Source organism: Ammodytes marinus (assembly GCF_949987685.1).
Source record: "Ammodytes marinus genome assembly, chromosome: 19".
NCBI classification, from domain to species: domain Eukaryota; kingdom Metazoa; phylum Chordata; class Actinopteri; order Uranoscopiformes; family Ammodytidae; genus Ammodytes; species Ammodytes marinus.
The window spans coordinates 2,490,546-2,516,655 of NC_137223.1; the positions used below are offsets into that span (position 1 = coordinate 2,490,546).

Consider the following 26,110-nt stretch of genomic DNA (forward strand, 5'->3'; position numbering starts at 1 on the left):
ATCAGAATACTCCTTAATGGAATTAGCCGTGGTCTGATAGTGCACACAATAAATATTCAAAAACATAAACATAGAGGACATAAGTAAAGGCAAGTCTAAGAGTAGACATTTTATTATAATATATATTATAACCAAAAACCTTATTAAAACAGAAAGATGCACCATTATATATAATTTTTTTTAAATGAAGAGCTGTAAAAGTGTGCAGGAAATCATCAAAAATATTCAAATGATCACAATTTGCAGACAAATAACAGTGTGTGTTGATGTAACACATTGAGGATTGTGTAGTATATGGGAGGCGATAAGGGTCTGAGTCATTGGTCTTAACAAGGCGAGACACTGCAGGCAAAAACATTGTTTATTCAAGCACTGGTCAATTTAAAGATTATTTTAGAGTCTATTTTGCTTCCATAACATGTCTTCTTTCATAAAGTATTAAAATCAAATGGGTAAAATGTACATTTAAGTGTTTATTTGACAAAACCTTGTCTGTTTACGTCTGTATATTTCTCACAACCATCTTTAACGACCACTGTATCAACATTATTTGTTAATGTTAGTTGCTGTACTTAAAGGCCTACTTCACCGGTTTGAATATGAAGGTGTATTGACTTCTGAGATCCTATGTAGTATAAATGTGCAAAAAAAAATTAAAATCATCCTAGCCTGAGAAAAGGCAGAAAGAGTGGTTTTTTTAACCCTATATTTCTCTTTCTCGTGACATCACAGAAAGAGAAATATAGGGTTAAAAAAAACGTACTTTGTAAATATTACTGTGATGTCACAGTAAAAGACATCACAGTAATATTTACAAAGTAAGTTTTTTTTTCTGCCTTTTCTCAGGCTAGGATGAACCGATTTCAATTTTTTTTGCACATTTATACTACATAGGATCTCAGAATTCAATACACCTTCATATTCAAACCGGTGGGCCTTTAAATGAATATCTTTAATTTGGATTCATAAATATGCCTTGCTATTTACAGATGCTAACATTCAACAGACTCCCCAGATTCATAGGAGTTTCTCGATTTGGGTTTACTAGGACTGTAAAGCCAATTTTTAGATTTATCAAATGAAAAAAGTCCGTTTCAAAAATCTGTTGTGTAAAAACGGACTCTAATATGTTGTAGAAATGGAAGAAAAAAATAACTCTGGCTTTATCCAACATCTAGATATGCAAATGTATGAAATGTACTTAGATATTTTAAAATGTATTAACATTTTTAATTCAGAAATATGTTAAAAATGTTACCCTATTCTCCAGCAGAGTCCCACCTTGAGTAGATAACAAATGTAAATGTTGTTATTTTATTTTTTTACTATCCAAATTGTTTTACTTGTTCACTTTTTCTTTCTTTTTGAATACTTGTTGACTTGATATTTAAATTATTATTTTGTATAGCTAATTTTATAGTTTTTGGCCTGGCAGCAATTGTCTTCCATAATTATCTCATAGGCTACAGTAGGCCTAGCTGTGAGAAAAACCTTTCGAACACATCACTCCTTCTAATCCGGACTCACAACAGAGTGATCCAGGTGTGCTGATGTACATTGCCACCTGGGGGCGCGTGCGTGACGTCATCTCGTGACGTGTCGCCGCTCCTCATTCCTCTGCAGGTGCAGGTGATTGGCACTTTGGAATATGACCCGCGAACTCCCGACTCGACGCTCTACTTTTCTACCAGGAAACTGCAACATTTAATGGACTGTTTTGTTAGTGTGCTGAAGGCCATAGAGCAGCGCTGTCCGAGCCTGGGATCATTACAATGACTCGTTAAATGATGGACTGAGAAAGGATTCCTCTAAACCTAACCTGTTTCCGTCTTCATTATAGGCTACCACTTCACACAGAATGGACTCGCTTTGATTGACGAGCGCACCATGGAGATCCAAAAGAGGTTTTCTGTGTGTTGGCAGGGTTTTCTGGCGTGTTTTAAGAAGCCTGACCAGTCTGGAGCCGGTGAGGTCATTAGTAGTAGGCCTATTGAGGTGAAAGGCCCTACCGTTATTGAAAATCGCGGTGCTGTTAGAAAGCCAGATGAGCCGGACACGCCGTCAGCGAGGTCCACAGGTGCGTCGCTGCTGCCCGGTCCCTACTACATCGCCCAGTATGATTACTCTGCCCGCACCGGGGAGGACCTGAGCTTCCACGCAGGGGACACATTAGAGGCGCTGGATAAAAGCGCAGGGGAGTGGTGGTTTGCCAAAGCCATCACCGGGGTTTCGGCCTCCAAACAGGGCTACATCCCAGCCAATTATGTGGCCCCTCTGGAGAGTATTGATGCTGAACCGTAAGTTCAATTCTTCCATCATCAACATCATAATTGCTGTCATTATTTGATGAATTGCGTCCCCTTCTCTAAACAGAATTCCAGTCTGTGCTTTTGGTTTTTCCACTTTGAAAAAAATTAACCTATTGTCTCTTGAGTGTTAACCCATATGGAATAGGCTAAATATGTTATCAGGGCAGTGCGAAATGCATAAGGTATTGTGATTAAACGTTTAGCACATTTCACACAGGTTTTTTATTTATTTTTTAAATATTTTTTACTCTATCCATTGCGACTTATATGCTCCTTTTTATTCTCATGTATCCATGGTTTTCATGGATTTTTTTCATTGATTTCTTTATTTTCTCGTCGATATTTTATGGAAAGCACTTTAATTGCCTCTGTATGAAATTTGCTTCATAAATAAACTTGTATTAGCCTTTTTTTTATTTACCTGTCCCAGATGATAAAAAATGCACGTAGAATATTTTATTTTGGCACAAGGAACACTAATAGTAGTGGCATGTATTTAAGAACCATGTCACTGTTATAACACTGTGAAATGTGTGCAGAGTGCAATGTTGGGTTAAACTAGTTAATGTTTGTCTGTGACCAGGAAGGGTAAGCTCACAGGTTAATAATTCCCAAGGAGCGGCACAGAAACCACCAACAACAGAGCCTTAAAATGCTTTTAGCTGGCATTTCATTTATGCAGGCTATCTTTGTACTGCTCTGACAGTATCATTCTGAAGTGGAACTGGTTCTGCAACAAGCATTCATGTGGGCTGCAGTGTCATGTGTGTCAGAGTATATTGTGCTAACCCAGTTTATTCTCAGCTGTACTCTGGTTTGTCCAGTTGTGTTGAAGAGATATGAATAGTTGGGATGCCTTGGGCCAGTCTTGGCATCAGTTGTGTCATCGTTTCACTCAATCACAACACCTGACGTACTTGATGTGAGAAGAATTGTTTTCACAAGACAATAACATTAAAGTCTGCCACTGTGTGGACAGTGTGGGACTGTGTAATGTTAAAGGATAGGCTTTTCCCTTAGTTTTATTTCTAATGTTAAATGTTTCATTCTAACCTGGTGAGACTAGCCTGATCTCTCGGGCTTCACATGCGTTTTACTCCAATAGACCAGTCTGGACTTTCTCCAATCTCCGTGAGGAGGAGCCGGTCGAAGAATCAGGGCCCATGTTCTGACCTAACGTTTGTCTCTTATAGTGGAAGGCAGCTTCTGATTGGTTCATGTTGTCTTCAATTTAGCCTTGTGAGACTGGTTCATGTTGTCTTCAATTTAGCCTTGTGAGACCAGCCATATCTCACCAGCTTATTTGTTGATCCATGGGGACATCAACGACTACCAGAACCAACCAGGGGCTGCCCTCCCTTGGTTCTCCTCACCAAGGAGAATGGATAAAGTCCTGACTGATTGTTAGGTTAGAAAATAATGTAAAGCTCATACAATCAGACTGATCTCAACAGGATAGCTTCATTGTGCTGGCTCACCTCTGATGAGCTCCACCTGATTATCATACTTCGTTTAAACTCTGATGTCATTCACTGGGACCCTCATTTTCGATGGTGTACAAACATTTCAAACACGAATATTATACTCATTCAATATAAAAACATAGATTAATCACCAATGGTTCAAAGGCAGATGAATGTAGTTCATACGCCATAATAATACATACAAATTTAATATAAATTAAATATAAATCAATTGAGATAAAAACCGGTACCTGTTGATGGCGGACGATTGTTGATTAAGGAATTATAATGTCCGAGAGGAATGCGATGACAAAGTTTTAGTTCATGTTGTAATGGTGCAGCAGAATCATGGAACCTAACACAAAAAGCAGTCTTTCCTTGGTTGGGTCCCGTACATGGAACCTGAAGACATAAACCATCACTGGAGTCAGTTGCACAGAGCAGCGTAGTGCAGAGACAAGATGGCAATTTATCAATAGTTCAACATTCTGTATTTGTCAACTAAGCTCCTGCTTAAATGGTATAGTCTTCTATAGTAGCCAGATTAACATGCTATGTATTCAACAAAGGCAGTTTGTGCATTATGAACATTGCTGTAAATGTTAGCCGGAATGCCAGTTTTCATCTGCAGTACCTGGACGGATGTTAAATGAGAATATAAGATAATACTGATGTTATATTGTTTAGAAGCATGAAGCGCTAAGATATAAAGAAAAATAGAATATTAATAAATGCCCAGCCCCCTCTGTTAGTGGAAGCCCCCGATTGGTTCTTGTAGTCATTGACGTCAACATGGATCAGCGAATAAGCCAGTGAGATATGGCTAGTCTCATGCAGGTAGATTGATGACTACACAAACCAATCAGAAGCTGCTTTCCACTATACGGGACAAACGTTAGGTCAGAACATGGGTCCTGCTGATTGTCCCGGACATTTTTGACTTGACTCCTCCCCACGGTGATTGGCGAAGTCCAGACTGATCTGCGAGAGAGAAACCAGGCTGGTCTCAACAGGCCAAGTAAACCTTCTGATATGTTATTCATATTCCGAAATTGTTGAATTGTGATTTGCAGATGGTATTTTCCCGAGACCAAGAGGCTGGATGCAGAGAAGATCCTGTTGGCAGGAGGGAACCCGCATGGGGCCTTCCTCGTCAGAAACTGTGAAAGCCAGATGGGGGAGCTCTCCCTCTCAGGTAAGCTTAGGGAAGAGACTACACAAGCAACTCATTCAAGGGAAATTTCTATTCTTATCGTAGTTGTGTTCAAGAGGAGAAATGCACATCCATGTTAACCTTAAAGGCCTACTTCACCGGTTTGAATATGAAGGTGTATTGAATTCTGAGATCCTATGTAGTATAAATGTGCGATTTTTTAAAAAAAATCGGTTCATCCTAGCCTGAGAAAAGGCAGTGTTTTTTTTAACCCTATATTTCTCTTTCTCGTGACATCACAGAAAGAGAAATATAGGGTTAAAAAAAACTTACTTTGTAAATATTACTGTGATGTCTTTTACTGTGACATCACAGTAATATTTACAAAGTACGTTTTTTTTTTAGAAATATAGGGTTAAAAAAAACACTCTTTCTGCCTTTTCTCAGGCTAGGATGAACCGATTTAAATTTTTTTTGCACATTTATACTATATAGGATCTCAGAATTCAATACACCTTCATATTCAAACTGGTGAAGTAGGCCTTTAAAGAGTATTTAAGACAACCTTGCTTGTACAATAAGGGGTTACATTATGCTTATTAATATATTAATGACATTTAAAAGAAACAGTCAATAAACCGTCTTATGTTATCCTATACATACGGCTATAGGTTAATTTCCTTTTTTAATCAGAATAAGAATTTATATTAATAAAGGAACTAGATTCCTAAAGCAATATGGCTGCCAACACGAATCAAATTTACTATTGTGTTATTCCACTTGATCAACATACTTTTATCAGATGAAGGCTTGCTAGCGTGTTAGTTAGCACACATCTGAAATCAGTGTGTGTACTCTCGTCTGCTTCCAAACATACATTTCTGAACACCATGAGCATTGTTCCGGTCCCTTCAATTGACTCAAATGATTAATGGTTACAAGGTCCTCAAGTTAAGTAAATATTCTCTGCTCCTATAAAAGCAGTGACTTCATCTTTCACAGTATTGACTACTGCAGGTTATTTCCCTGATTTCTGTGTGTGAATCGGGTCACTCCAGTAAAAATGTATTCACCGCAATGCTAATTTTGCAGGTTTAATGAACTGGAATCTACAGAAAAAAGACATCGATATCTGCTTCTCTTTTGTAATAAAGCGTTACTTTTCTATTATCAGCCACTCCTCAACATCAGCCTTAGAATCTGTATCGGTAATTAACACATTTCTAACCCCTGATCAGATCACAGTTGGTCAGTGGCGTTAAGAGTACCTGAAACCCATACTTGAGTTAAGAGTAGAGATACCTTACTAGAAAAATGACTCCGTTAAAAGTTACAAATGCGACCCGTATCGTTAATCAACCCCTTTACAGTATTCAAGTGCCTCAAGCTTGACCTTAATTGCAGCAATTGAGTACATGTACTTGGCGACATTCCACCTCTGCAGTTGGTGTCGGAAATTCTATATAACTCATGACAAACATACTTCATGACCTTTCCATCACGATGAATAGTTGAAAATGAAGAGAGGAGTTAAGCAACTTTTTGGATTTGTTAATAGACTTCCTTAGAAACTAAATATGAACTTTGCACCTACTGCATTTTCACATTAATTAAGTGAACTTGTGTATTTATGTATATCTGTAATGTTCCCAATCAACTTCTTCACCCTTATGCTGTACTAATCAATATTTTCAAAATATCAGTCAATTCTGTATTACCATTAAACTCTTTAGAGCTTTAGCCTCTTTGAGCTCCTTGTTTAACCACTTGACTGACTTGGTTCACTCTCATTTCACACTGTAGCAGGCAGCGGGAAATACCTGAACGAGCCTCAGTACACCACCTGCTCAGCAGCACAGACACAGTTAGAGACTAGCTTGTTCACACTGGTCGCTGTCGGTTTGTGTACAGCCTTGTTGTGGTGCATTCAAGGGGCCATAACAAATGATTGAAAGCTCCTTTTAAAGTTAATGCACACAGTTAATGCAGTTAATACAAACACATTTCTAGCATGACGACATGATATAATAACCACAGCAAGTCAAAGGAATGTTAAAACATTTATATATGTTGTAACTGAACAAATGTGTGGAAATGGAAACTCCTAAACTGTATGATTGTATTCACCTCGGCAACAACTTTAGGCCAACTCTACAATGAGTAAACCTTACCTATACACTTGTTGAGTATATCACTGGATGTACTTTGTCTTTTCAGTGCTGGACAGTGGGAGGGTGAAGCATTACAAGCTGAAGAAACTGGACAATGGCTACTACTACGTGTCGAGGAGCAGGTCCTTTCAAACCCTGAAGGAGCTGGTGGAGCATTACTCCAAACAGGCAGACGGCCTCTGTGTGTGTCTCACTGAGCCATGCAAAAAGGTAAAACACACTGCTCACTACAAGATGAACTGTACGCCTCATGTTTATTATACAGTATGAACTTTGCCCAAAAAGGAAGGACATTTGTGTTTAGTCGAGGCATTACCTCATTGTAACAATGATACTTGGCAATACATCTTATACCATTAGAAAGCCTGTTTATTTCCCTTTTTAATATGCCGTGTACCATGTTAAACAATTTTAATGATTTGTTTTAAAAAGTGCTATATAAATAAATAATGTTGGTCAATAACCCTCATGTGGTGGAGAGAGATATATATAACCCTAAGTGGGACGAATGAAACCAATTGTAACCCTAGCTGAGTCAAAACGAGCTATCCCTAGCTCTGTAACTAGTTTTAAAGAGACAAGCCTAACTACAAATGAGCCAAATCGTTATGCTAGGTGGACAAAATGATCTAACCTTAACCCTAGCTATAAGTGAGACAAAGTGACAAACGGTGTCTCACTTTAATTGTTGCACTGTTGGACTAAAACAACAGTACAACGTTGCTCTGCTGTGTGTCTGATGTGTAATAAACTAATTTGGGGAAACATTTAACCCAACCTCTGAGGAATGTTTCCAACACCTTGTTGAAAGTATGCCATGAAGAATTAAGGCAGTTCTGAAGGCCAAAGGAGGTCCAATCTGGTACTAGCAAAGGTGTACCTAATTAATGGGCCAGGGAGTGTATGTTATGCTTGTTTATTCTCTTCATTGTATTTATTGTGTTTCTTTTTGCTCATCGTCACTGTAAATGACGCAACGTCAGTGTCTCACGAGTTGAAATAAAGAATTGAATTGAATTGAATTAAATGGTGCCACATGTGTTGGGGAAAAAGCATTTGTGGGATGAGCAGCAGAGTTCAGTATGTGGCAATGAAAAACTTGCCAAATCTTGCCAAGGAAGATAGTATAGTTAGTTAAAGTATAAGATTTATTGTCAAGAACCATTGTAACCACAAATAAATACTCAGTCAAAATTTCCTTATGTTTTGTGCTAAGTTGATATGCCACTGTTCTCTGGTTTCTAGTCATTGTAACCTCTTCTATACAGTATAATGTGGCATTGTGACAGTAACTCTCGCTGTGTGTGCAGATGGAGGCTCCACAGACTCACGGCCTGTCCTACAACACTGTGGACCAATGGGAGATTGACCGCAGCTCCATCAGGCTGCTGAAGAAGCTGGGAGCAGGGCAGTTTGGAGAAGTCTTCGAGGGCAAATGGAACGAGACCACGTCAGTGGCAGTGAAGACCCTCAAACCTGGTACACTTAAGGCTCCTTTTTATCTCTGCGTTTATTATGTTAGAAATACAGTAGCCTATGTGATCGGTACATCGTTCTAGATGTGGGTCTGGATTTCCAGGCCAATCTGTCACTGGGTTGCTGCTGGCACACTTCCTTGTTTGTCAAAAAGAACTGGATAGTTAGCATTAGCGATGCTGGTTTCCATGGCTAGCCTCACAAAGAAAAAAGCACTTACATTTAGCACTTTTTAAAATAGCTAATTACATACTTTATTCTTGCTGTTCTGTGTTTGTACCCTCATTATTGAATGCACTCATTGGAGATAGCTTTGGATAAAAGTGTCATCTAAATGAAATCTAATTATGTAAGGTAGCACCACAAACTGCATCACCAAACTCGTCAATGACCCCTACAAGTCTTACTGCTAACTCAGCCTCACTGAACCCCTGTGGCAGGTACCATGGACCCTGAGGACTTCCTAAGAGAGGCTCAGATCATGAAGAGGCTGAGGCATGCCAAGCTGATCCAGCTGTACGCTGTGTGCACACTGGAGGAGCCCATCTACATCATCACAGAGCTGATGAACAATGGCAGCCTGTTGGAGTATCTCCAGAGTAAGATGACCTCACTCTATGTTCACATGTGATTACGAGCTGCTGCTACTTTATGACATGATCAGAGTCCAGTGCTGCTGCTGTTCTTTGAAGACAATCTCCCAGGGTCAGGCTACAACACTATTATCCCATTTATATTATACCATTTTATATCCCACACTTTAAAAATCTAACCATGTCCCCACCCACACATATCACATGAATTTTATTCTCCTGTAGTCTGGGTCCGTGTTAGAGGGTTATCCTGTGGCTTATAAATCGCTTTCCTTGTGTGCATACTCCGTTCCAGGTATACCCACACAGTATACAAATATAACCCTGGAAAAAGGAGATGCTCTAGAGCAGGGGTGTCCACACTTTTTTCACTGAGGGCCAAATACTGAAAAATATACCAAGGGCCGGGCCACTTACTAGAGGTTAAATATAGCGAAATCAATTAAATGTTAATAAATGATGCTTGATAATTGAATGCTTGAAGAAAGAAAAAAATACATCACAGCTTTCCATTAATGGGTTTTCATTAATTTTGTTACAAAAAGGGTTGGCAATTGATTTTCAAAACAGCAGCCTCAGATTGCTTATCAATGGCATTAACCAGTACGTTATCTTTGCAATACCCAGTCTCCAGCTTATTTTTCTTTTGGACTGAAGGGCCGTATTCCATTCTATTTTTAGAATTTACTGCGGACCAAATTAAACTGGTTTGTGGGCTGCGGTTGGCCCCAGTAGTTTGCACACCCCTGCTCTATAGTATTGGTTTCAGTCTGGCTTTAGGTTTGATCATTTTGAACTTAAAATTAAGTCAGAGGCCGCAGGAGACCAAGATTTGCCCTTTCTGCTCTGATGTGATAAGATAAGGACACATGCTAATGTTAAGCAAGCCTCTGAAAAATACATTTAATTTAATTTAATTTATTAGATAAATCCCTAAAATAAAATGTCTGCACTATAACGCACAAAATGTAATTATTGCTTTGAGGCAGACATTGTTTTTTTCTTCAGTTTTTTAAGTGGACAGTTTTAGTTTTGAAGCTGTGTGGTGCCTTGCTGGGGGGAGAGAATGAGAGGCATGGGGTTAAAGAAACCAACAGGAAGTTGGTTATTGTAGTTTGGCCCCTCACCAACACAGTCCGCAGTTACAGCTGCAGTGCTGTGACACAGAGCTCAATGCCACACAATCCTTCTATAGTCTTAACTCGTATCTGAACACTGATATTTTGCACATGTCTGTCGATTCAGTGTGACTTACATTTTCTCTAAATTAAGATATAATAATAAAAAATATGTTCCTTATAACTCCTGAACTTGCCTGAGAATTAGAATCTTGAGTATTACAGTTATCCAATACCAGTAGTTCGTACATCCATGTGTACACTGCAAACGGGATGTGCCAACAGCCAATTCACTATATTTTTTATGATTCCAATTTGCCAAAATGTAAACAAATGTAGGCTAAAACTAAGCTGATGTTGAAGCAACATTATACTTTCTACCCCCAATGTAGGGGAGAGTGGGGTGAGTTGTGCCATTTAACAACAATAACTTTGGATCTGAAATAAACTCTTCAGTGTTTCCCACAGAATTTTTTGGTATGCTCCCCCGGAAGAAAATGTTGTACCTTTTTTAATGTTAAATGCATCAATCTGGTGTACTTTGAGGAACACTATTCCTATATAAATGGTGATTAAGATGGAGTTTAACACACTTATCAATGGTTAATGAATAAATAATTTTCTATGATACACATTTGAGCCATCAAAAAAATGAAGCAAAGGTGGTGGTTACCTGTGGTTCAAAAGAGTGAACACAAGCGCCCTTTTGTTTTATTAGATTGTTGAATTACTAGTACTCAAATAACTGTGACTACAATCACGAAGGATAGCTCACAATATTCTTTCCAGCAGAGGGTGCTCTGCTGGAAAGGCAGCAGGCGCGCAAATTACCCACTCCCAACTCGGGGAGGTAGTGACGAAAAATAACAATACAGGACTCTTTCGAGGCCCTGTAATTGGAATGAGTACACTTTAAATCCTTTAACGAGGATCCATTGGAGGACAAGTCTGGTGCCAGCAGCCGCGGTAATTCCAGCTCCAATAGCGTATCTTAAAGTTGCTGCAGTTAAAAAGCTCGTAGTTGGATCTCGGGATCGAGCTGACGGTCCGCCGCGAGGCGAGCTACCGTCTGTCCCAGCCCCTGCCTCTCGGCGCCCCCTCGATGCTCTTAACTGAGTGTCCGGCGGGATCCGAAGCGTTTACTTTGAAAAAATTAGAGTGTTCAAAGGCAATACAGTCACAGCGCGTGTTGACACCGCAGGGGGAGGGGCTGATTGACTCGGGGAGATTGAAGCCTCGATCCCTCAAGCGGCGCTTTGATAATACGTCCATGATTGAAGGAAATATTGTTTCTTGAGATCACAGCGCGAATCACACGTTAAAGATTTTTATGCGGAAATGCTATTGTTTCCAAGTGAAACTCGCGCATTGCAAATGAAATGTATACATGTATATTTCTTTATACATATATCACAAAAATAAATAAAAATTAAAGTGTGGCGGGGCAAAATGAAAGTGTGGCGGCCCGCCACGGAATGATACATTAGTGGGAAACACTGCTCTTTAAGACGTATAGCTTTCGGAAAAAAAAGTGGTCTTGTGGCACAACTTGCCCCAGGTACGGGGTAAGTTGTGCCTTTGGAGAGAATATGTTGGGGTAAATTGTGCCATTGATATATATATCTCATGAATTGTAATGCTATATAAAAGCAAGACAAATCCATTAGAAAATTACTCATTTAAGGTTTATATAAAGTAAATATTTTACAAAGATTGAAGGTCAATTTTCTTAAACTAGGCCTAGCAGGTCCAGGTGGTTTTACCTGCAAATCTCACAATGACAAAGTCACCATCATCATCATCATTCTGGCCATCTGAACTCTCATCAGTGGAATGGAGATGTCAGTCTCTTCTGAGCTACTGTAGACAATCACTTTCTTTTTTGTGACCAGCCATGCCACTGGAAAAACTCCCCACAGGCTCTTTGGCACAACTCACCCCAACCCCAGCATTTTGGAAAAACTAGCATGATGCAGCAGTTCAGGGCTAACATCGGGCTTAATGTATAGACTCATAGTGTAGCATACTAAAGCACTAAAACATGTCAAATGTTTTCAAACAGGTCTATAGTTGTTCAGACACAATAATCAAAAAACCTTGATCATAGAAATTTTACTTTTGAAAGGCAAAAAAGCATAAATGTGCTTACATCTCATTCCCTGTCTCCCTTCTTTGCAGGATGAGTCAAATGGATGGCTCTTCAAAAATATGTGGTCACATGACCCATTTCCCGCTTGCCTTGTAGCAAAGGTATCATTATGTTTTCCTATTAGATACAAATATTGAAATCGAACAATATATTTTCTTTGTTATTTATATGCTTTAATCCAAAAAGCAAAATTCAACCAAAAGAAACTTATGTCCTAAAAAATATCATCATATCGGCTCATCGAAGGCCTACCACACGTAGATGCGCCAACAGTGTTTTTGTAATTACTCTTTAAGAAAAATGAATATGCAACTATTTTAATATTTCATTTATGTGCATCAAGCAAAAATTACAGTTTCTGGTTCCAATACCTCGACTGTTCATTTCTGGATGCTTTTCTTTTGTCACTGCGGGTTAGGATTGTTGGTTATTAAAAAAAAAATAGACATCTGATTACTTTATTCTAATTGCCTGTGCAGGCAATTGCCTGTATAATGGGCATTCTAAATGGGATTAAATTAAAATTATTAGTTGCATGACATGAAAGGGTAGAAACTCCTGGAGTGTGAGTGATGCAGTGTCACCTCCATTCAGAGTGGCAGTCACTCTGAGGAGAGCTCATAGTCACTGTACACCCTGTAATATGTTACGGCTCAGACATGTTCAAAGTCACACCAGTATAAAGTATATAGCTGCTGTTAATTAGTCAACACTGTAAACCGGACTGTAAAAGCTAAATTAGTTAGACATAGTCCATGGACACATTGTACTTCGTCAGTTACTCTGATTAGACCTCTGTTCACACCAACGCAAACCTGAAGAGGTAAAGTTACAGCGAACAGTTAAAATGCATTGAAAATGAAAAACTTAAATCCTTTGAAAAGTATACCTCCTTTTAAAATGCATTTAAGTGTCACATATCATGCTCATTGTCAGGTTCTAAATTGTCATTTTGGTTTCTACTAAAAACTGTTTTCATTGTGTTGTGTCTAAAAAGAGCTTTATATTTCTAACAGTGCCATTGATGAATCTCCTATTTTAGCCTCTCACTGTAAACACTCGTTTTAGAACCTGTCTCTTTAAGCCCCGCCTTCTAAAAAGCCCAGTCTGCTCTGATTGGCCATGAATCTAACTGCCAGTTAGAATGAGGGGTATCTGGGAGTGTGGATTATACCCATATGACATCATAAGGGGAGATAAATCTGTCAGGTGTTTTTTTCTCATACTTTGGGAGTCGCATATTAATGTTTAAAAAAACTTGAAAAGGGCATTTTGCATAATGGGTGACCTTTTTTAAGGTTTTATGTAGAAGTCACCTTCCACCATTCTCCAGCATTAGCCTGAAGTTGCACACATATTTTTTTCCCACCACGATGTAAATATTGTTAGTGACAATAACAAATGTTTTCTAGAATTTATGATCCCTCCAACACAGTATGACAGCTATATTGTAGGAAATGTTTTTTTTTTACCAGGGGCTTTTTTTGTCCCTTTTGAAATGTGTTTTGGGGGCATCTAAGATCATTTCCAGGTCAAATTTATCAAATGTATGGAATCCTTTTGTTTCCTCTATCAGGGTACCATCGTATCCATGAAATGTAAGACTTTTTAAGACTTTTTTAAAACCACAGAATTTAATTTCAAGACAACATTTTCCGTATGTTGGGCATTTCTTCCTAACTCAACGTGTCTGAATAAGACCGATCTCAGTTGTGTTTGAAAGAAAAGTACTACAGATGCCTAACTGTCCATTTTCAACTCTTTGCAAATTCAGAATAATACCGCTCAAATGAAATTCAAGGGCAATTTCGATAATTCAGGGCCATTATGCCCCCGCTAATATCCTACCCTGAGCTATACTGATTGCGTGCCTCACCCCCTTGCTTACAGAGGATAAGGGCACCACCCTTCGCATCTCGGACCAGATTGAGATGGCGGCCCAGGTGGCGTCGGGCATGGCCTTCCTGGAGTTACAGAACTACATCCACAGAGACCTAGCTGCCAGGAACGTCCTGGTGGCAGAGAACAACATCTGCAAGGTGGCTGACTTTGGCCTGGCCAGAGTCTTCATGGTGGGTTTGACATGTAGCTTGCGTAGCATCAATCTATGACTGAATGGTTTTTATTATAGTGCAAAAGGGTATAACTGCAAAGACAATGTATGCAAGTATTAGGCATGAATCTAATCTAAACTTGTTATAATAAAGTTGTAGTTCAGAAATCCCACTTGTTATCGCTTGTTACCTGCCGACTCTTTGAGCTAACCGAAGCTAATGCTACAAACATTGTCCTTGGCTGTGGTCAAGTGCGGATCTTCACCCTAAACGACTGGCTGTAAGAATCTTGTGTTATTTCCCTTTGTTTTGTCTCTAGAAAGAGAATGAAAGTGTGTATGAAGCCAGAGAAGGAACTAAATTCCCGGTGAAGTGGACCGCTCCAGAGGCCATCCACAACAACACATTCTCCATCAAATCTGACGTTTGGTCCTTTGGGATTCTGCTGCATGAGATCATGACATTTGGACAGATGCCTTACCCAAGTGAGTCTTTTTTAAATTATTTATTAATGAATTTCTGAAACTAGAGGTTTGCAAAAAAGTCCAGGCATATGTGTTCTGATTTGCTCATTGTTCTAAAATTCTCAAAGCTTTCAGCTAAACATTCAATTCTAACTAAGGCTACGTTAACACGTCAACGTCCTCGCTTAAAACTAGGGATGCACCTGTAGTGGTAAAAAGCAACAATTGATACGTTTGTAGAAGCAAAAGGTTTATTTTCAATCAATAGCAAGAAACTCCGCGGGGTGGTCACTAGTTCCAACACAGTTAAGTATGTTACAAGGAGTGACAACCTTTCCTTAAATCGTCACATATTTAAGGAACATTTACTCCCCGGGGGGAGGCGTCTAACCGTGGGTTTGGAGGAGAGACAGGCAGAGAGGCAGACAGTTCTAATATACATACATTGGCCCTCATTTATCAATCTTGCGTAGACCAGAAAAATGGGTGTACGTACATTTCCACGCAAATCTCGGCATTTATCAATATGGACGTGAGCGTAGGGTACGCTCAAATCCCACGCCAGCTCTCAGCTCGTGTACGCAAATTTGAAAACAGCTTGGACTCGCAGTGCAGGCTGTGCCGGGTAGCCGATGACTTTGTTGGACACTTATTAGAAGATAATACAAATGCAGTGCAAATAAGACCGAAATAAAGATATTAATCACTTAAAAATGAGCAGCTTATGTGCAACTGAGTAGGAGAGCTGATTCAATAGTGCGCACACCGGCTGCATGGGACTGCGTAAGGGCAGTCTCCGTCTTGGAGCAGCTGGGGGGACACTGAGGCACGGGGGCTGCATTCATTCAAAATGTTAGCCTAAGTATTAAATATGTAGGCTAGTAGACATACACTGCTCTTTATGATACAAAAAATACACGGCACACCATTCAGCTTAACATTTTATTTATTTGACGCATTTGTAGATGTTAGTTCCTCTTTTAATGTGTCATTAATGCTAAAGCGAGCGATTTATTTCCACCGTTAACCGGCACGTTGTTCCTATCTGCTGGTGGAGCAGGACGGTGGGCGCTCTCACAGCTGATCGCTGCCGGGTCGGCTTGTGCAGCTGACGGCCGGGCTGACCACTCGTGCCAAGCGCATGCTGTCATACAGTAAAACGCTAAATGTGTTATTTTTAGTTTTTAAAACCCTTTTGAATAGTGCTATCTAAAAGGGCCAATACATTCCAATCATTCAAATCTCTGCAGACGTGTATTTATTTTATGGGGACCATTATCGGACAGTTGGTGCATCTTTTTCTCCTCCACCACTTATATTATGCCCGCAGCCCCGCACCCCCAGTTGGTTGCATTTCAGAACAGCAACACGCTTTTTTAGTGGCGATTTTGAGTCAACACCAACGCTGTTGACCGCAGCAGTTATTTCCTTCCTAACTGCTGCCTTCTGTCGTTCTTTGATGCTGCTTGTAGGCTAATGCTCCGAAATGAAACTCTTTTTTTTTCTACTTTTGCTGTTATTCTGTCAATTTCTACTTCAGGGAAGTGCCGTATTGCGCATATCCATGTCGTAAAACCTCTGGGCGAGGCCTCTAAACTGAGAAAATATAGGGGCGTGATACGCTCGTTTTCATCCGCCGCATTTATCAATAATGGCCTGGCGTACGCTGAGATTGGCGAGATACGCCTGTTTGATAAATACCACGCGACACCTGGCGTAGGGAGGTATTTGCGCCAGAATCTGCACCAGTTTCCACGCAAAATTGATAAATGAGGGCCACTGTTATTGTAAAACATGGGAGGGGTCGAGTTGATCTGAGTAGGAGAGACAGGCAAGGATGGGGGAGGTAGGAGACAGGTAAGCTGGGTGGGGGAAGAGGAGGGGGAGACAGGTTGGGAGGCAGACAGGTTGAGATATACATTCATATTATAATCGTGGGTGGGGCAGACTGACCCAGAACAGCAGGAGGCTGTCTGCAGGAACATTGTCCTCTTTCAAATGTATAGTCAGGCTGGCTAATCTCCCTCCACACACCAAAATGAAAATTATTGGCCGAAACAGAATAAAATTAAACGGTTGGCCGAAAGGCCAAAACCGAATACCGAAAGAGACTTTTGCAGCTGTTAATTATTTAGTCAATTCTTTCAACATTGTATACATGAACTCCCAAATGTTCTCCTCAAACATAGCCTACAACTAAAAAGCAACCCTAAATAAATAAATAAATAAACAGTAAAACCTTCAAATCTAAGAGTAAAATTAACATTTTACTAGGAAATTTGAGAACCACTCACTGATTTTTACCTTGACTTATATGAGGATGAATCTACAAAAAGATCGACTTATTGCCTTTTTTAATTTTTTGCAGTGCAGGTTGAGTTGCTCTAAAAAAACTGCACCACAGCTCCCACTGTAATGTTCAGACTTCAGAATTTGCATCAAAGCCCTGATCATAACAATGAGAGGCTTTAAACGATGCCCATGCTTAGGAGGTGATTGTAACTTTTTCGTCTGTAGACTGAAACTAACGGGGGAAGGCGACTTGCTGGACATATATTTAGTCGCGCTGTCAGTTTGCCGACATGGCTCTGTGTATTCAGGCTCGAGAAATGCATTCAGATAGTAGGAGCCTTTTCCCCCCAACAGCGCTAACGTACAGGATATCTCCGGTTATCATTTTAGCTGTCAAACTGCCCTCACCGGCGAGGTGTCACTGTGAATGACACCGTTACCAACTGTCACACTGTCAGAGTTTCACCGGGTGAATCGCTGCTTCGCTCGCGCAAGGCTTTTGTGTTTCTAAGGAGTTTAAATATCAGTCTTGGACGAGTGTTTTAACTTTATGCTGCATAAAGCATTGCACTGTATGGGCAGAGATATGTGTCAGTAGAACTTGAATTCGAATTGATCGACTTGAATATGAATTGATCAACTTGCATTTGAATTATTGATACTTGAATTCGAATTTATACACATGAATATGAATTAATATGAATCAGTTAATATTCAAAATGACACATTCAAATAAAACTTCTAAAATTCAAGTTTTCAAATTCAAGTAGAGAAAATTCAGATTCAAGTAGAGAAAATTCAGATTCAAGTAGAGATGTGCACATCCGGTTTCTTTGAGGAAGAGCAATGGAGTGCAGATCTCTGATAGTAAAGCGTCCAGCGGGACAAACTCAGCAGCGCGGATATAGAGCGACAACATTGCGACCTCCAGTGTGATGTTGCATTTATACTAGTGCTGTCAAGCGATTAAAATATTTAATCGCGATTAATCGCATTAATGTCATAGTTAACTCGCGATTAATCGCGATTAATCGCATTTTTATTTATTCTAGCCTGAATGTCCCTTGACTTCTTTTTGTCCCATTATATTTTCTCATTTTAATGCTCTTATCACACCCATTCTAATTATGATATTTAAGAAGAAATACACTGAATTACAATGATACAATATTTCTTCTAAAATATCATAATTTGCAATTCAGTGCAAATAACAATAGCCTATTGACCCCCCCCCCCCTGCACCCTACCCCTTGAACAGCATTCACAAACATATTGGAACTTCTTTTTTTATTTAAAAACCAAACCATAAAACAACATAGGGTATATAAAACAAATTAGTATTAAGGCTACATTAGACTGGTTGCTGCCTAAATGTTTTGGGAGTCTTTCATCCACAACTTATTTCAGACTGTGTTGAGTGGACACACAGGTGGTTGCCATGGCGCTGCTGCAGCCGAGGCTTCAGTCTCCCTTCGTAGCGAAAATTAAAGTGAAAATGAATGACTGGTGGCTGCCACTAACATTCATGGAAGTTTTGGTGTGCGCGCAGGGTTATAAGTTAGACTTCTGCAAATGAAAAGCTTTCTTTTCTGTTCTTTTCCGTGTAGACTCAGAGCATGGGTCTCAGAGTCACACACGGAAGACTAGTGACGGTCGCGTAACTGAGCTAGGAAGTGCTAGGTTCCGGTTTCTGCTTCAAAATAAAAGTCAGAATTGACTTGACGTTTTGCCGTTTTGCCAGTTAAATGATTTTAATGTGAAATTACGCTGTAGGACATGTTCCGTTTGAATTGACAGTAACTTAACTGCGAGCCATATGTATAGTTTGTGGTGTTTCAGTTGTTAAAACATTACTAGTTGATTCAACAGCTTGTGAAAAAACCACAACGTCTCCTAGGCCATGACGAGCGTTAATCGCGCGATAAAAAAATTGACGCCGTTAAAATGGGTTTGCGTTAACGCCGTTAATATCGCGTTTAACTGACAGCACTAATTTATACAGCAGTTTTACAACGTAAATTCACAAGTTAACTTTAAATTTAGATCTTTAATCATTTAAGATGTATGTATTTGCTTCCGCTAACACAAATAGTCCGACAGCAGCTGTCAGAGCGGAGTGCGTTGCTAGGCAACGTGTCAACAACTTGACGGGAGTGAACTAGTCCTGACCTGGAGTGTTTAATTTGGTAACATTAACCATGGTGGCCCGATGTCCCGTGAAAATCACCAAAGTAAAGGAACGGCGGGTCTTAATCTAGTTGGTTATAGGGTCCACTGCTCAATCCAACCCCCTGTGCTTCATTTTCCAGAGTGTATGAGTGTATTTCTGCCCGGGGGAAGTTACACAATGAAGTGGGAAAGCTTGGCTAGGCTAATGCTAGGCTGCGTCCGGATCGCGTCCGCCTGTATTATCCACCAGCCTGAGTTTATCTCCACACACTATTGCTGTCATCAGTAACGTGTGTGTGTGTGTGTGTGGCATTCTTTGGGGTCCGCGATCTGATAACTGTATGTGCAGTCATTCATAATCACTACAATAAATAAGAGATGAAGATAAATACCTAACAACATTAGAGTTACTAAGTGAAATGAGTGATGCCAGTCTGATAGTGGTGATAGATCAGAACTGAGTGTGTACCACACACCACGGCTCGTCCAGCTCAACTGACAGACAGCTGAGTGCTGTCTGAGCCGGTGTTCTGACATTTTCTGCTCCCTCGTCAGATTTTGCTACCTATCAGAAAATGCTACCCTACGTCGGGTAGCGTATAGACCAATTACCTCTATCAAACGATGCACCCACTACAGAATCACGTTATTTTACACCACTACTCACCCTATGTAGACCTACACTGTAGGAATATGGGGAGCATATTTTGAAGCTGTTTAATAGCCTATATCAAATCATGCTACCTTACATCATTGGTTGCGTTTTTGATCTGTAGACCCATTAACTCTATCAAACGATGCTCCCAGTACATAATCACGTTATTTTACACCACTACTCATCCAATGTACACTGTAGGAATATTGGGAGCATATTTTGATGCTGCTTTATAACGTGTTTATTGAAGATGTCAGGGGTACAGTAGGCTTTGTGAGACCAATTGTCTCTATCAAATAATGCTCCCACTTCAGAATCACGTTACTTCCACCACTACTCAACCATGTAGCCTACACTGAAAGCTTGGGAAGCAAATTTTGATGCACCTTAATAACGTTATTGAAGATTTAGGGTATAATGTGAGATCAATTGTCTCTATCAACTAATGCTCCCACAACAGAATCACGTTATTTTACACCACTACCCATGTACACCCCCCTCCCACCACCGGCGAAAACTTTCTCCACTCCGAGTCCGGTAAAGTTAACACATAGCCTAGCCTATCATTTTATTTCTATATTCAGCAGCAAAGCCAGTGTCTATGCATATTTGTACATGATCACAGGTCAAAAGGCGCAATTTTAAACATGTGTGTTATGTGTAGCATAATTGTGCAGTTAAAAACGCCATCAGCCAAAAAGGTAGCACAATTTGACGGGTGCTCACAGAGGATTATTATTTTCGGAATGTGCATGCGCAGAATCACTAGGGAACAAAATCTGATAGGTAGCAGAAAATGACAAGTCACCGGACAGAGAGCGTCGGAGGAATCCTCTGCCTCAAAACATTTAAACGTGTGAAAACATTAATGAATAATCAATTGGAGCTTACCTAAAAATAAGTTTGCCATGTTACTGTTTATTGGTGTGAATGCTGGAAGCTCTAATATTCTGCGTATTTATTCTCTATACTTATTCCGCCACTTTAAAGAACTTTAACAACTTCAACATACTTCAACCTTCAAACATCTTCCATATATCAACATTTTCAGCTCTTCAAGGACTTCATGGGACCATTTCAAAATTTTCCAAAAAATTAATAATTTCATATTTCTTCAACGTTTTATAAAAAATATTCAAATCCCATCTACTCATTCATACTTATTCCCACAAACTTCATATAACCTTCTAATTGTTCAGCTATTTCAGGACATTAATTTGTATGATTCAGAATTTTTTGCCACACTGAAAAATTTCAAAGAAATTCAACTTTTATGAATTTTAATATTTAATAAAAGATTATGATATGAGTATAACTTCAGAGATAATAAAGGTTTATTAAACAAAAACTCTCTCAATGCAAATGAACAGGGAAGGGTTTGGACATGACGCCAAACACAACTCCTCATTCATACCTCATCGTAGAAACTTAATTCAAAAGAGTAAATATTCAGCCGTCTTCCTTCTTTCATAGATACTATTAAAAATGTTCAACAAATGTATTGTTTTCAGATGAGCCAGCTTTGTTTGACGCTGTGCAAAATCAATATTATACAGCGAGTGGATGGAGCAACATCCCTAGATCAGATGCCAAATGTACTCCATTTGCAACTTGCTGGCCAAACCAAATTTTTTACAATACAGACCCAAATTTCACACTGAATCTTAATTTGAATCTTCTGGTTCTCACAGTATGTTCATTTTATCTGTCAGACAAACGGTTTGCGAGATAGAAGCAGCAGTTTGGGCTTATGTGTTCAGTTGAAATCGCCTTTGTGTGATCCTCTTTGGGAGAGAAGTGACTGTACGTGTGTACAGTACCAGCTGTTTTCACTTGACACTGATTAGCTGTCAGTTACTATGGAGACCTCTGCACCTGTCTTTGTCATCATAGGATAATGTAGGTCACAGAATGGGAGAAGAGTCCAATCTCTTATGATACATCCAGAATACAAGTGAAATGTTCTTAAAGGTGCAGTGTGTAATATGACATCATCAAGAAAGTTCTACAAAGTTCTAGAATGCAACACTCCCTGGGTAACCCCACCCCTTTTGAATAATAACAGAAGCTACAGTGGCCTTCAAGGACAAGAACAATTCTAATTTCTAAACAATGCACCTGATGACATTCCAACTATGATGCTTTCAACATGGCGGCCATAGGCCTTGGTCCAAGATATGCAGAAATATGGACATATATGAGAACACAAAAAACTAACATACAACACTGTAGTATGCATGCCTGGCCAGCAGTTGGTGGTAAAACTTTGTAAATACAGTGCAATTTGGTGCATGTAAACAATCTATCTTAGCCTATGGTCTCAGCTGATCACAGTGATGGTGCAGCGAAGACACCGTGCAGACAATCTACATTTTGTTGGAGGATCGTAATATACTTATCAGAGATAACACAAACACAGCTCGGTAATCCGCTACTACGTTTATATTGTCTTCTAACAACGCGTGTGGCTATTTGACTGCTAATGTAACACGCACCTGTGAAGAGGAGCCGTGATGTCATGTGTTGCTAGTTCACACGGTGTAGCTGGAGTTGAGTATTCAAAAGGATTTCACTCTGGATATCGGTTTCAAAAGTTTTAGTTTTCAGCCTGCCAAAAACGCTGTTGTCGTGTTAACGAACTGCCCAAAAGGTTAAAAATACATTATACTAGTTATGTTGATAATTTTTTTGTAAACGCCCCCCTTATTGTCTCCAGCAACATTAGTTCTGATGTGTTTTTTTTCCCCTGTGAATGTTCCAGCCATGACAAACTACCAGGTGGTGCAGCGTCTGCCCATGGGCTACCGGATGGCCTGCCCCCCCAGCTGCCCCAAAGTCCTGCATGACATCATGATGGACTGCTGGAAGGAGGACGCACAGGAGCGGCCCACCTTTGAGACGCTGCAGTGGAAGCTGGAGGACTTCTTTGACCTGGATGTGACCTCATACGACGACGCCGCACGTTACTAGCTCACTTGAACAATGCTCTCGCTGCACTGACACACAAATCAACTCAATCCAGACAGTTACAGATTCAAGTGTTGCTTAAAATCCCCCCTCTTTGCAGTCAAAGGAACAATATAAAAAGTTTTACCTAAATGTGATGGAACACTGACTGAGTGATATGCAGCGAGATGCTCTTACGTCCACAGAAGCTAGTTGCCACACTCCTGATCCGCTTTGTTTGACTACTGAATGCACTTTGAGAGCGGCTGTCTATGTGTCTAGCCTGGCTCTTTAAGCGCGCCTGACTGGAGAAGGCCTTTTTCAACAGAGACGGAGAGCAGATAATAGCTGCTCATCTGGGCCAACCGGTTATTTTGCATGGCACACATTCTTTCCACTGGCTACTGGCTGAACTTACAAGAAAATACCTGAGAGGATGTGTGCGTCACATTCTACCTGCTCAATCCATGTGGCTTTGTGCTTCAGAGCGTTAAGCTGGTTGAGTGGTCACGTGCTATGATCTCAGTTTATTCCTGTTAGCATAACATTCACACGTGATTTAACATTTTCAAAGGTAGGTGACTGTTTGGCAGAGGCAGAGGGCCACGCTGAATGAAAAATCACAAAGATTGTATCCTGATTAACAAAGTTGTTTCCTGACGTAAAGACGATTTCACTTTAAAGTCCAGGCCCTCCATGGCATTAACAAAAAGTATGATAACGGGCTTTACTCTTTGTGCTGCTGTAATTTCTACATGAGAGCTCAAAGGAAACAACCTGCTTCGTAGCTCTGCCGGTGTCATGAGGCGGAAAAAATCATGTGCACAAATGTTTAAATGTGATGTTCTCAAAAGACTGTCTGTGCCTGAATGAATCATTTGTTCATACAAACGACTCAGAACGGAACAATTTATGATATCAAATTTTAATATATTCAAGATTCATTGTTATTTTCAACACTCAAAACAAAAGACGTATAATGTAGGTGTTTGTCATGCTCAATAGAAGCTGTTGTTCCTAAAAATACTAATTTCTTGAAATTTTATATATTTTCTGTCATTAATATTGTATTTTCTGTCATTAATATTGTAAGTTTACCAAATTCAATAAATGTGTCCCTGTCTATTAAGCAAGTAGGCTTATATACATATATAAAAATGTACTCACCGGCCACTTAATTAACTTTTTATATTTATACACTTGAATTCTTGTTAACAAGTATATCTAAGGGGTCGCCCTTAGCTCAGTTGGTAGGGCGTCCCCCCTATGGGCCTCGGCCAGCAGCGGACCTGGGTTCGGTTCCGGCCCGCAGTCGTTCTCTGCGTGTCGCTCCCCTCTCTGCCCGTCGCTCCCCTCTCTGCCCCATTTCAACTGTCTCTGCACTATCAATTTAAAAAAAATAAAAAATCTTAACAAGTATATCTAATCAGCCAATCTCACGGCAGCAACTCAATGCATTGAGGCATGTAGACCTGAACTGGACAACTCGTTTAAGTTCAAACAGCATCAGAATGGGGAAGAAAGGGGGTTTAAGTGACTTTAAACGTGGCATGGTTGTTGGTGCCAGGAGGGCTGGTCTGAGTCTTTCAGAGACTGCTGATCTACTGGGATTTTCACGCACAACCATTTCTAGGGATTACAGAGACGGGTCCGAAAACGGAAAAATATCCAGTGAGCCGCAGTTGTGTGGAACCAGTAACTCAAATAACCACTCGTTACACCCAGGGTATTCAGAATACCATCTCTGAACGCACAACACGTCCAACCTTGAAGCAGATGGGCTACTGCAGCAGAAAACCCCACCGGGTGCCACTCCTGTCAACTAAGAACAGGAAACTGAGGCTACAATTCGCACAGGCTCACCAAAATTGGACAATAGAAGATTGGAAAAATCTTGCCTGGTCTGATGAGTCTCGATTCCAGTTGCATATTTCAGATGGCAGGGGCAGAATTTGGCGTACACAACATGAAAGTATGGATCCATCCTGTCGTTCATCAACTACGCCATGTTCAAAGTCACTTAAACCCCCTTTCTTCCCCATTCTGATGCTTGGTTTGAATATAGCACGTTGTCTTGACCATGTCTAAATGCCTAAATGCATTGAGTTGCTTCAATGTCATTGGCGGATTAGCTATTTGTTTTTACAAGCAATTGAACTGGTGTACCTAATAAAGTGGCCGGTGAGTGTATATAATAATGCTAATTCATTGTTTAAGCAGTGGCCATGACAACTTTCATTTTCATCAACTTCATGACTACTTTTAATGAGCCACTTTGATGTCAAGTTCAGAGGTTTGGACGGAGATCTGCTGATATACATTAGATTTGGTTCTTGAAGCATTGTTGTTATCCCTTAAAGACATGTTAAATATTTTTTAATGGTACGTTTAGTCTAATTGTGTTCACAAATTAAGTAATTTGAGAGCACGAGAGCAATGGTAATTTTGAGTGCATTACATTTTTTTTTCAGAGCACCCAAGTCAGCCAGTACTGGTAGCTACAATGTATCGCCACATTTACAAATCCACAGTGCTCTGATCTGCCTGCTTTCATAATGAAGCACATGCCTCAATGACTGAACAATGTCACACGTAATCCCTCCTTTTTGAATGATTTTTAAAAAAAAGCTGCAGAGCTGACCTCAGATCTGTTGTGCGATATTCTTCTTGACGGCAGTAGCCAAAACTATGGAGACCGACTGCACTGCTAATCAAAGTTTTAAGTAATAGTTTCAACATTTTAAATCTTAAGCTTTTTGCCTAACTAGAAAAACCATACTTGTAACTGTGCCTACATTTGAGATTAATAAAAAAATGCATGCAGTTATAGGAAGTGTTTCTGTCACCTTTTTTCGATGCGAAGTGTGGGAAATTGCCATGAATTTGAAATGTTGAACTATTCCTTTAAGATTAAGCTCAGATGGTTTTGTAAGAGGTTTTTATTGTCATGATCAAAATCCTGTCAATTGTACATTATAACCATTCCAGTGTTTATTTAATCATTCTATTTTAATTAATTAAATCACTTATTTACTATGATCGTGGTTTGGTTATCGGTTTAGAATGGGAGCTAAACTTTAAAAAGTAAACCAGTCAAT

General features: G+C 39.8%; 1 protein-coding gene across 1 annotated transcript; it reads left to right on the forward strand.

Moving 5' to 3' along the window:
• Positions 1–1,685: 1,685 nt before the first annotated feature.
• On the forward strand, positions 1,686–25,824 carry frk (fyn-related Src family tyrosine kinase). Its single transcript, XM_080048397.1, has 8 exons — positions 1,686–2,297; positions 4,846–4,967; positions 7,143–7,306; positions 8,407–8,575; positions 9,013–9,171; positions 14,323–14,504; positions 14,806–14,971; positions 22,828–25,824. The coding sequence occupies exons 1-8, from the start codon at positions 1,888–1,890 to the stop codon at positions 23,034–23,036; spliced, it is 1,581 nt and encodes a 526-aa protein (XP_079904523.1). The 5' UTR covers positions 1,686–1,887; the 3' UTR covers positions 23,037–25,824.
• Positions 25,825–26,110: the final 286 nt, after the last annotated feature.

Excerpts from the sequence above, each read along its gene's own strand:
- frk (XM_080048397.1), top strand. The coding sequence starts at position 1,888 with ATGGAGATCCAAAAGAGGTTTTCTGTGTGTTGGCAGGGTTTTCTGGCG. Across the intron at positions 4,968-7,142 it reads GGGGGAGCTCTCCCTCTCAG|TGCTGGACAGTGGGAGGGTG; the intron begins GTAAGCTTAGGG and ends TTGTCTTTTCAG. Across the intron at positions 14,972-22,827 it reads TGGACAGATGCCTTACCCAA|CCATGACAAACTACCAGGTG; the intron begins GTGAGTCTTTTT and ends TGAATGTTCCAG.